Genomic DNA, 12,318 nt, shown 5'->3' with positions numbered 1-12,318 from the left:
TAACTAAAGAAAATGCTTTTTTTTAACATATTTATTTTATATTTAAATAGTTTGATTGTATAAAAAAAGAAATCTAAACACTATTTAAACGTACGTCTGAACATTAATAGTCATTGTCATCTCACAATTATGACTGATGCAGGTATATGATCGTGACCTCAGATCCAATGACTTCATGGGATCAAGCAGCTTTCCTCTCTATAAACTGGAGTTGGACAGGTGAGGAAAACCTTTTCATTCCATAACTTCCATCATATTGTACTGGTAAATTTTCTCTGATAATTACCTCAACGAATTTGCTATCTGCAGAATAATCCCAATGACGCTACCTCTGGAGGACCCCAACAGTGCGGAGACCGATATGGGAGTGATCGTTCTAGAGGCCTGCCTGTCTGTCCGAGAGGAACCTGCCAAACGAAATGTATGGCTCCTGAAAATACACTTTTTTTAGTGGGAAGAGTCAAATGGCAAGAGTTTTTCTAACACAATTTTCATTTGTAATCATTCATTTTTCAGAAGTGGCTACTAAGAAGAAAGGGAAGCTTTAATAAGGTATGGCATTCTACATATTGACCCTATAAATTCTGTTTAAGTGTTCCATCTGCCTACGAGAATGAAAAGTTACCAGGCCGAAATGCACAGAATACATTGTTTAAATGCACTAAGCGACCATTTTATTTATTAAAAATATCACAGCAGTAACTTTATTCATGTATCACATCTGTCCACTGGACGGCAGTAGATCCTTACCATCTTCCCCACAGATACTTCACTGATGTTATGTACAGCATTTATTTAAGTTTATTGACTTTACCTTTCTTTCACTTTCACTTAGTTAAAAATTGCAGAACTTCAACAGAGCGAGAAACTTTTGTTTGTGGCTGCGACTGTCTGATGCGCTGAACCAATCCATGATTTCCAAAGTAAACGGATCACTGTGATTTAAACAAAGCACAAGTCTGTCTCGCAAGTCTGTCTTGCATTTTGTGCAGGTCAATTATAAGATGAGCGTTTATTTACCTCCCAGCGGTTGGCAAATAGCTTTTATTGTTCAAGGCTGTTCAAAGCTTGCAATTTAAGATTTCTCTGAAATCTCTGCTGCATTCTACTGTAGAGTGGGGTGCAGAGAATTTACTTTTAGTATACCGTGTTTTTATGCCCAGCATTGAATTTCATATCAGTTAAACTGGAGCAGTAAAGAATAAAATTCTGTATATTATATAAGTTATAGCCTGTTTGGACAATAAATACATCATATTAACGAGGACTCGTTTTACAAGTTTAGATTTGATTCTCTTGTTAGATTTGTAGACAAAGTCTTGTCTTAAAAAGGGTGAATCTTTTAAAGAAATGCCTGGGTTAAATATCACTCCAAAATTAAAGTAAAAATAAATAAATAGAAATAAAGAAATACAAATATTTTGTGTAAGGAGAATAAACTTTTGGGATTATAAGGTTTTTTACATTGTGACATTAATTTCATGACATTTATAAATGTGCTATAGTACATTTTAGTTGTAAATCTACATTGATAGCTATTGTTCACAATTAAAATTATGCTGATTTTAATAAAGCCCCAAAAAAATGCTGAACTTTAAAATGCATGTTATAATTTAAATATAAATATCATAAATTCATAAATTTTAAAATGGGATTCGCATTAGCGTAATTAAAAAGCATTTTCTGAACATTTGACATAGTGGGTTAAATGTGCTTTAATAATGTCACAGTGCAAAATATCCTTTCTTGTTTCTTTCATTTGATTTTAGGGTTAAAATGTCCCCAACATTTCAGCAAATCAATTGTGAGATTGACTCAAACGGACACCTGCTAGATTATATGATCAGGTATAAATCAGTATGTGTTTTGTTGGTGTTTCTACCACAGTGTGTCCTCCACCAAAACAACTGAGATCTAGTTCTATTTGACACCTATCAGTAGAGGAAGAACATGTCTCTCAATTCTTACCTCTCCTCCTCTATCACACTTCCTTCTTCACAGCCATGCCACACTTTCTTTGAGATGGAAACGGGCAACAGTATTGGCACATGTGGTTCTTCTTCCTGACAGCGTCTGGAGTGTGTGTAATCTTTGAGGCACTATGCCAGTGTAAGATGCTGAGGATATGTGCGATGGCTCATTCCCAGGCATGGTGAGCTATAACCCAGATGTTGGGATGTAATATCACAGCTGTGGACGGACAGCACTGAAGCTCTAGCCAAATGGGTACGGCTTTGGGCTTGTCCCCTTGTCCCCATGCTGCTCCACCATATGGAGGCAATCCCCCAGCTCTTTTAGCACCAGGAATAGCCTCTCTTTAGGGGCCACTTACTCTTAAGCGGAATTGTTTTATTGGCCACGCCGATCACAAATTTGTCCAAAATAAACACTTGGGAAGACTTGGCTTGGATGGATATTATATTTCTCTCTCCGCTCCCTCTATTACTACCCCCCTTATCCCTCGCTCTCTCTTTAAAGAGGCTTGTTTATGGAGATGTGGCCATTACATTAAATGTTAATGCTGGTTTGTCTGCTGTGCTGTGTATGTGTGTGTGTGTATGATTCTAATGGAGCAAAGGCTCAGTCACACTCTCCGAGCAGCCAGGTGGGAAAACAGCTCTCTGGTCTGTGATTACTGGCAGAACAGACCAGCCTCTTCCTGATGCTGTGTTTTTTGAAAGTGCAAGGCTATCAACCCACAAGTCATCTCTGTACTGTGTACTTATCCATCTGCAGTCTTGTTGATGGACCTGTTTTTTTTTGTTTAGTTTTTTTTTCTCTCCAAGTTGCCAGGATCACCTGTGCATTTCATCTAGCTGTTTTGAAAAGCTTTTATGTCATAATATATTTTGTTACAAAAACGGAAAGTAATTTTATTTTCTTTAAGATGTCACATTTATACTTTTTCTTGTTATTTTGATCAAATATGTGTGGCCTTGGTGAGCTTAAGCGACCCGTTTCAGAAACATTCAAAAATCTTACAGACTGCAAAACTTGATTGACTTTTTTTTTCATTGATAGCTGGAAACTTTCATCAAACGTATGATAAAAAAAAAAAAAACGTTTCTTTACAGTACAAACATTACTTCACTGGTTCCAGGACTATCACAAGTCATTCTCACAATTTCATCAAAACCTCATCTTTCTGAGCCAAGTATAATATGTTACCGTGGCAACATATTTAAATCGTCGGAATATATAGCAACAATGTTAAATACACAGAAAACTGAATGTTTAAGTTTGCAAATTGTAAAAACATGTTTAGATTCAACACTAGTACAATGTTGTGTGTGTTGGCTGTTCCAGGGACAGCCGATAAGCCCGGCGCAGGTTATGCGGCTCACGTGTGGACAGAGGAATCAGGTTTGGACTGGAATTTACACTGTCATCCTGGTGGAAGGCCAAGACATGCCTGACTGCGGTCAGGGAGACGTCTACATACGCTTCAGAATGGGCGACCAGAGGGTCAGGAGCAAGGTGAGATCCTCCCTCTCTCCCATCATCCTTTCGCTTCTCTTGCTTTCTCTTTTTGCCGTGCTCATTACATCAGCGTGCTTTCTTTGTTTCTAAACCTCTGTCCTCTGTTTCTCTCAATACCTCATTAAACCCTTCCCTCCCCCTCTTCCTCCTCCCGTACTTTCTTAGTAGTTCACATACCTCGCTTTAGATATTCCCGTCCACTTTACACACCTTCCTTCCTCCTCCTCCCCCTCTTTCGGATCGCTTCTCCCAGGCTTCACTGCTCTGGTGACAGAGGAGGCTACTCATTAGATCGGCCGTGTCTGGCAGGGCGTCTCTCCTGATGCTTCTGTTACCGCGTCTTGTTCGGCTCATTTGCATACCCAGAATACCTTGCTCATCAACACCCCCCCCCCCCCCCCCCCCCCCACCCCGTGGTCTTGTATTCTCATGTCATCTTTTTTATAGAGCCCCTTGGCTCTGTTTGGGCATGTTTGCTTGTTGAACAAAACTAGTTCTAATTGGATGCTGTCATAGTTTATAATCCCAGCGAGAAGAGAGGATGTGTTCTCCAAAAGACGGCTGCCCCTCCTCCACCACGTCTTATTGAAGACTTACTGAATAAGGCTTAATACACCTGTCATGTTAGCTGTCTCAGTTTTGAGTGCCTTAAAATTGACACAACTTCCTCTGTCTCTCTCTCTTTCGTACTTGTCTATCTTTCTGTCTCAGAATCTGTGTATTAAGGCAAACCCGCAGTGGAGAGAGTCCTTCGACTTTAACCAGTTCCAGGATGCTCAGGAAAACCTCTTTGTGGAGGTTTGTTGCAAGAGGGGCAGGAAGTCAGAGGAGTGCTGGGGAGTGTAAGTTTGCTGGAGCGACACTGCATACTGGTTTAAAAGTTTGAAAAGTTAGAGAAAAGAGGGGAGAATGGGGCAAGATGTGCCAGTTTTCTCTTCAGCTGTCTTCTAGGCAGTGGGAAATGTGATAAAGGTACTAAAATGCCTAAATATGCTGTATTTCAGGATGTCTGCTATCAAATGAAATTTGAAGAATGTGCCTATAGCATAGAGCCATAGAAATATGACATCCCAAATAAAAGTGATCCAGTTATACAACTGTTGGAGGAAGCTATGATATCTTAAAAGGAAAGCTTAACCATTAGGGAATATGTAAAAGATTTACATTTCAAATGAACACACAGTATACAAAACCATTTTAAAGTTTGAGATTGGTACAGTTTTTTCATTTAATCTTTTATGCTTACCGTGGCTGCATTTATTTGATCGGAAATACAGTTAAAAGAGTAATATTGTGAAACATTATTACAGTTTTAAAATTTAACATGTTTTATTCCTGTAACTGCAAAGCAGATTTTTTAGCAGCCATTACTCCAGTGTTGAGTGTTACATGATCCTTCAGAAATCATTCTAATATGCTGATTTGATGCTCAAGGCACATTTATTATTATCACACTTTAAAACAATTGTGCCTCTTAATATTTTACTGGAAACTGAGATACCAGATACTTTTTCCCCCCAGGATTCTTGAAGTTTAATTTGAAATAGAAATCTTTTGTTACATTGTAAAGTCTTATTTCACATTATATTTTTATTTATTTTACATTTTTTGCTAGTAACACACATGCCTATCCAGTATTCACTGATGAAATACTAATAGGTTCTTCTCTTCTCAGACTAGATATTGACCTGACCAGACTTCCTGTCAATCAGAGGCAGTTATATACTCGTGCGCTGGACGACGACAAGGGCCGACTGGTGTTTTTGGTCACACTGACCCCATGTTCTGGTGCGTCCATCTCAGAAATCCAGTCAGCTCCATTAGATAACCCTACAACCTTTGAGAAGATGCAGGAGAAATATGTGAGTATTACATTGTGCTGTTTTAGTTTTCTTTTTTCTTAGTTTTGTGTATTTATTTCACTTTTTATTTATTGATTTTTGTTACCTCCCATTAGCTTATACATATTTGTACATTTATATAATTATATTTATTTATTTTTTTTAAGATAAAAGATCATTTTATCATTAAGATCATTTGTATTTACAGGGACTGATGAACTGTCTGCGGGACTTGAAGGATGTTGGCTATCTTCAAATCAAGTTAATAAAAGCCACAGATCTTCCATCAACAGATTTAAGTGGTACTTATCTGTATTAAATATAATACCATAATGTATGTTGGGGATATTGTACAGTCAATTAGTTATTAAGTAATGTATAGCCTATTATAAATATTTATTCAGTCATAATAACATTATAATATCTTAACTTTATCAGGTAAAAGTGACCCTTTTTGTACCCTTGAGCTTGGTAATAGCAAATTGCAAACTCACACAATATCCAAAACCCTGAATCCTGAATGGAGAACAGCCCTAACCTTGTAAGTTATGCGGATGTTGTAGATATCTCGTTGTATCAATATGCATGTTCATGGCATTGGTATCACATTCATTTTGACATGTCCTTAGTCCCATTAAGGACATCCATGATGTTCTGGTGCTCACGGTCTTTCATGATGATGGGGACAAAGCTCCAGACGTCCTGGGAAAAGTTGCCATTCCATTGTTGACTGTAAATACCACATAAAGAATTTTTTAATCATTGTTGTACGTTTTTAATCATTGTGCCTATATTAACATACAGTACCACTGCTTTACCTTTAGGTTTCTAATGGCCAACAAATAACCAGAACGCTGAAGAAGAATAATCTATCACGGACAACGAAAGGAAGCATCACACTGGAGTTGAATGTTCTCTACAACCCTGTAAGCGCATTAAATTAAATAAATATGATTATTTCTGATCATTAATAATATTGATGATACCAAATAGCCTTTACTTTTTTTCCAGATCAGAGCAGGTGTGAAAACCGTCCAGCCGAAGGAAACAAAGTTTGCAGAGGACAACCCAAAGTTTAACAAAAAGGTGAGCTTTATCGACAACGATTACAGCATAATTTGGCAACATATTTTCTACTTTCTCTTAATATTAGGTTTGTTGTTGGCACCTTTAGAGACTCATTATGTTCAGTTTTTCCTCCAACACCGCCTGAAGCTCTTTAGACACCAACGATGACTTGACTTATTAATATTTATCACCAATGAACCTTCAGTTTAAAAGCCTCTTTACACCTGAGTGAATGTCATGTTGTGAGCATTACGTCCTCAGGCACATCTTGCTAACTACTGCTTTGTCCCCATTAGCTTTTAGCACGTAATATCTATCGAGTGAGGAAGATCAGCATGGCCATTCTCTATACGCTGCAGTATATTAAAAGCTGCTTCCACTGGGAGAACACGCAAAGGAGCATTACAGCCTTCCTGGTAAGACTTCATACCACTGTTTACAAGATTTCAACTCTGTGGCCCTTTTAGTAACCTGAGGTTAGAGAACGCATCTGTGTAATCCCTCTTTGAAGCAAACGCTCTGCTCCTTAATAGCAACTTTTCACAAGACGGAAAACAGACCGTGCTTATTTGGCCCTGCCCTGTCAGGGTGCAGCTATAAAGTGTTGTGAATCAATGATTTTTTTTCTGTTCATTTTTATTTTATTTTTTTAATAAATAACTGTTATTGAACACCCACCACAACTTAATCCACAAAGGAATTTTTTTTTGAGGATTTAAAAAAAAAAAATAGGAAGTGTGTTTTACTGGAATTGTTGCGACGTGTTTAGAGTTCTTGCTTAGAGGGTTAATACATGTAGTCCAGCCTTATTGAGTTTCTGTGGTTATGTGGGAGTTTTAGGTTTATATCTGGGCCAAGTCATGTCCAGATACTGTTAAAAATAAGTTCTTGTCGATTAAACAGTGGCAAAAAGGAGCACATGTGCTCTGGGTAAATTGAGCTCTGGTGCTTATTTGAGAGATTCAGGTTTGAATCTGGTCTGAGACATGTCTTGATTCCATTTCAATCATTTCATGTCAATTGAACAATGCCAAAAAGGAGCCAATATGCTCTGGTCATATCAGGCTTCGGTACTTATTAAAATGTATTATTGAACTTACTTGAATTTATTAAAGTTCAAAAAAGGCTGGCGAAGTAGCATCAGATTTCCTGTAATCTGTTTGTTACAATCACTACCATTCATAAGTTTGGGGTTGGTAAGACTTGTGTAATTATGCTTTCCAATGCTGAATTCAATCAAAAATATAGAAAAAACGAAATATTGATATATTATTGCAATTTAAAATAACTGTTTTCTTCATTAAAATATTTTAAAATGTTATGGTAAAGATGAATTTTCTAGCAGCCGATACTCCAGAATTCAGTATTACACGATCCTTCAAAAATCATTCTAATATATTGATTTGCTGCTCAGGAAGCATTTTTTTTTTATGAAAACAGTTGTGGTGCTTAATATTTTTGTGAATACTATGAGTCATGTTTTTCAAGAATCTTTGGTGAATAATAGAATTTTAAAAGAGCAGCATTTATTTGAAATATAAGTTTTTAGCAACATAAATGTCTTTATTGTCACTTTTGATCAATTTTTACGTGTCCTTGCTAAATAATAATAGTAATTTCATAAAAAAAAAAAAAACGTACTGCTCCCAAACTTATAAATGGTTGTGTACTATTATCAACACTAGCAGTAAACAGACTGAACTTTAATGCGTGAGCCCTTCCAGTGTGTTCCAGCACGCAGTGCTGTGTTTTATTGTAGCCAAGTAGGAAGCATTTTAAGCCTTGCTCTAACACACAAGCAGTTATTTTTAGAGGCTTTCTTGGAACCGTAGTGTAATCAGCAGTCTCCCGTGCTGCTGCAGCTTACTACTGAAATGAGCAGTGCCCCCTGAAGGGGAGTCGCTGGATGTGTGTGCGACCATCCACCTGAGGAGACGGGGTGTCAAGCTGGCAAGAGGCAAGGGTACGTCCTGTTGCCGGCCCTATCGTTGTCTGCACACGTGGGGTTGAGAACAGAAAGAATATCATCTCATCTCCACTACCATGTGGCCTGTTTCCGCACCACTGCATCCAGAGCTGTGCAGGTGATGCTGAGGTATGGAGATGACAGGAAAAATGAAAATAGGGCACCTGTGTAAATCGTCCAGGCCGGAGGGGTGAATCTCAACTATGCCTTTTTTTACGGCTTTAAAGACCAATTTCATGCTTTTTTGTGCTCTCTCATAATGTTTAATTACCATACATGTTGCACAGCGTCTATAAAACAGCATGTAACCTTCAAGGGTTAACAAACACATATCTGTCTTTCTCTCACTCTATGGGTGTATGTATATCTGTAGGCTGCGGTAATAAGGTAACAGAGTCAGACATTGACAGATGCTTGCCTCTAAGAAGAGCATAATTAGAGGAGACCGTGCTTTCCTCTACGTTTTCTCATCCAATCCATGTCATCGTATTCATGTCAGCCGTTTAATTTGTAATGTAGGCCTGTATACTTGGAATGTAGTACATAAAGTAACCAGCGAAGAGAGGATACTATTTACTTTACAAACATATATTTAAAATACATTACAATACATTATTCATGGAGTCAGTGGAGTCTCTGTCCTTTAGCTTTTACACTTTACGCAACTTATAATGCATTTGCGGTGCTGCGGTTTCTTTGTCCAGGTCTGTAGGTTGCACAGGCAGCGCCTGTTCCCGGAACACACTCCCACCCCAGTGCTGGAAATCCCAGAGGTCAACACCCCGACCTGCACACAGCAGAGCGCATATAAACGCACCCTCTTGCAAAACACAGCTTTCATCCGAGGAGAGTGGGAAATATGTGTGTGGGTGCATGTTTTAGTTTGACTATCCTCTGCTTTGTGCATTAATATATATGCACAAAACTTTTCTATATTGTATAATAGTTTATTCTTTGGTATGGAAAGAAACTTTGATTGGCCCTCAGGAGGAGGAAAACATAACATATAGAGTTAAGTTTAACTTAAGTGCACATGTAAAGTCCCTAGTTGATAGATTTGGCCACAAATGGCTTTTGTATTTTAAGTTTTTGTACAGTATGATCAGAATGTCTGATCTCAATCGGAAACAAAAGTCACTGCAAAAATAACTCACTTTTCATAAGTGTTTTTGTTTTGTTTTCCAGGAAAAAAACACCCCTACATTTACTTGAGAAGCCAAATTTAATATATATATATATATATATATATATATATATATATATATATATATATATATATATATATATATATATATTTATAAGAAAATAAGATAATATTGTGTTATATAAGATTAATATAACATGGTTTAAGTAATCAAATGTATTTATTAAATATTTGAGTGCCCTTATTACATGCACATACTATAATACTAGTAAATTACAGTTGCAAGCAACTAACACTAAACTAAAACCTAATTATAACCCAAACATTACAATTATGTTGTAAATTTTATTCAGAACTTAATTGTGTAATCACACAGTAAAAAGGACAGCTTAAAAGTGTAACCTTTAATTTTACATTTTAAAATGTTTAATTGTAATTAAAAGAATATATAAATATATATATATAGTTGTTTTTCTTCAAAGTGTTGTGAGGTTTATGTTTAAAACAAGGAAAAAAAAGTGGAGTGGTTTGCCTCTTTCTTTTTGCATAAATCCCCCTGTAAATATTCCTTTGAATTTTTCATGCATGTCCAGCTAAGGCACTGTTTTTAAACACTACCAGTCTCATTAGAAGCATCTTCATATGCATTTGAGGAAAAAATCTTGATATATCTCTCAAAAGTATGCAGCCGTGCTCTCGTAACCAGACAGACTGCTTACATACATATTTTTTATTGCTTGTTTATGCAACGGTAATGAGTCTAGAAACAGTACTTATAAAGTCCGACAACTACAGTGAGACTGAGAAGGAGGGCCATGACAGATAAAATCTTTATAAAATACCACTTTTTAGATGTGGCTTGCACTTAGACTAAGAAAGATGAATGTGGCATACATCAGTGGAGACGGCAGAGGGGTCACAAAGAGTTCTCTGCTGCACGTCTCACTTTGGCCTGTAGATGGAGCTACAGCACTGTCGAAACATGCACTCTCGGGGGCCGAAGATAAGAACAGGTATTAGTCAAGAGCACGCTGATGACAATTCTGATGCTAAGCATTAAGCAAAGTAATTTCTTACAGCGCATTACACAGAGCAAACAGACTCCAAAAAGTTTCCACCACAGGCTAAATGAGCATTACCCAGCCAGGCATTAACCGGTCAAATTCGCTGCTTCTGAACTCTGTAGTTCCAAGCATTTTCAATAAAGATGAAAGGGATCGAAGGGTGAGGAAGAAATAGATTATTTACACTTGAAAGCTGATTTGGAGCTTTGCTGTCATTAGAGTGTTTTAAGTATTTAAGTAGAATTAATATTCTAACATATGAGCTTGCTTCGTCTGTCAGTAGTGTGAACTAGAAAGGAAAACCTGGATGTGTGTTTGTGTGTGTAAGTGTGTGTATGTTTGAGAATTTTTATTTTTTTTCCTTTTTGACACTGCCAGGTAGCAAGCGGTTTCGACATCATTTGACAGGCTGTGAAATGCTGATTGCTTCACATCACAGACCGTAAAGATGGCATCTGATGAATGTTTGATGCCGTGCAGCTGTAAACACAGTTGGCAGCTGTGACGGAGCGTTCTCTCTCTCTCTTTCTCTCTCTTCCTGTTGCTGTCTAACAGAACGGCCAGCACCACATGATAGCCGGACGGGGTCTGCGCAGGTTCCTGGGTCCTGAGGGAATGCTATAGAGTGGCGGGCACGGTCTAAGATATTAACTGGGTTACTGAGACAGCCAGGATTAGACTGATTATCAGCATTTCCACGACCTGATTCGTTATTCCAGTTAACTCGTGTAATGTCCTCAGGAAAACGCAATGATCTTCTGATATTGAGGGGTTTTCCTGGATTGCACCTCATGTCTGTGAGCAGAGAAGAGCAGGCTGTCAATTTAATGTTAATTTAGTACAGTTAATTACATTAAAATAAAATATGCACTTAAAAAAATACTTTAATTGTAATTCCCCAACAAGGACTTTTTCCCATTTGAGCAAGGTTTTTAAGAGAACGCGTCTTTAAAAGTTGAACTGTTTTAACTTGACACCTAAAAACATGGTGTGGGACACTGAAAAGCAGCAAAACGTAATGGCTGTATGCATCCATAAAAGTGTGTGTTACAAAGTAGTGCAGATGGAATGCAATCACACTTCCTGTGTGAACTACTGTAAGCCAGCTTCGCTGTGGCCTGTAGACCAGTGATCAGCTTATGTTCAATGATATGGAAATAATGAAAGCAATATACTGTCTTCTAAATCATTCTAGTTACATCTATAATGATTTTTTTAAATTTAATCATTTATTGTCCATAGTTATAGTGATATAAACCCAAATGGGGTGATCAGGTTGTGACCTGCTGCATATTTTTCCTTTAAATGCTATAATTGAGCAATCAAAATTAAGTATGATAGAGAAAAAATAACAATAAATAAATAAAAATAATTTAATGTAATAATTTAATTAATAATACGAAGAAAGGTTTATATTTTAACGCTCTTTTTATAGCATTAGAAAAGAAACAAAATATAGATACTTCTGTGATGGGTCATGGGTGAGACAGGCAAAAATAAATGATACATCGAAGAAAACATTTACACACAACATCCAACAATGATATATTAAAATTACATTTAAATGCCTTTGAGTGATAGGTCAACCAGAAATTTTGTCATTTATTCACCCTCATGTCATTCCAAACCTGTATGACTAAGATATTTTGTGGAATGATGGTACAAAAACATTTAGTTTACCACTGAGTTCTACTCTATGGACAAAATATACAAATATTTGAGATATATCTCAGAATCCTTTTGGCAAAAGAAAGA

The 12,318-nt window shown here is 37.1% G+C and overlaps 1 protein-coding gene across 3 annotated transcripts in view; it reads left to right on the top strand.

The window, feature by feature from the left end:
• Positions 1 to 12,318, top strand: part of LOC306888474 (multiple C2 and transmembrane domain-containing protein 2-like) — a 54,221-nt gene that overhangs the window by 14,914 nt on the left and 26,989 nt on the right. For all 3 annotated transcript variants that reach the window (XM_079446807.1, XM_079446809.1, XM_079446808.1), the window contains 12 exons: positions 143 to 219; positions 310 to 421; positions 517 to 552; positions 3,307 to 3,477; positions 4,192 to 4,322; positions 5,156 to 5,342; positions 5,530 to 5,623; positions 5,760 to 5,862; positions 5,951 to 6,053; positions 6,146 to 6,247; positions 6,333 to 6,407; positions 6,686 to 6,805. In XM_079446807.1, the coding sequence (XP_079302933.1) occupies positions 143 to 219; positions 310 to 421; positions 517 to 552; positions 3,307 to 3,477; positions 4,192 to 4,322; positions 5,156 to 5,342; positions 5,530 to 5,623; positions 5,760 to 5,862; positions 5,951 to 6,053; positions 6,146 to 6,247; positions 6,333 to 6,407; positions 6,686 to 6,805 (1,311 nt within the window). The remainder of the gene's footprint in view (positions 1 to 142; positions 220 to 309; positions 422 to 516; positions 553 to 3,306; positions 3,478 to 4,191; positions 4,323 to 5,155; positions 5,343 to 5,529; positions 5,624 to 5,759; positions 5,863 to 5,950; positions 6,054 to 6,145; positions 6,248 to 6,332; positions 6,408 to 6,685; positions 6,806 to 12,318) is intronic.

This window comes from Barbus barbus (genome assembly GCF_936440315.1).
Source record: "Barbus barbus genome assembly, chromosome: 22".
Taxonomy (NCBI): domain Eukaryota; kingdom Metazoa; phylum Chordata; class Actinopteri; order Cypriniformes; family Cyprinidae; genus Barbus; species Barbus barbus.
Note: the sequence above shows the minus strand (reverse complement) of the source record. Positions and strands in the feature narration are given on the sequence as shown.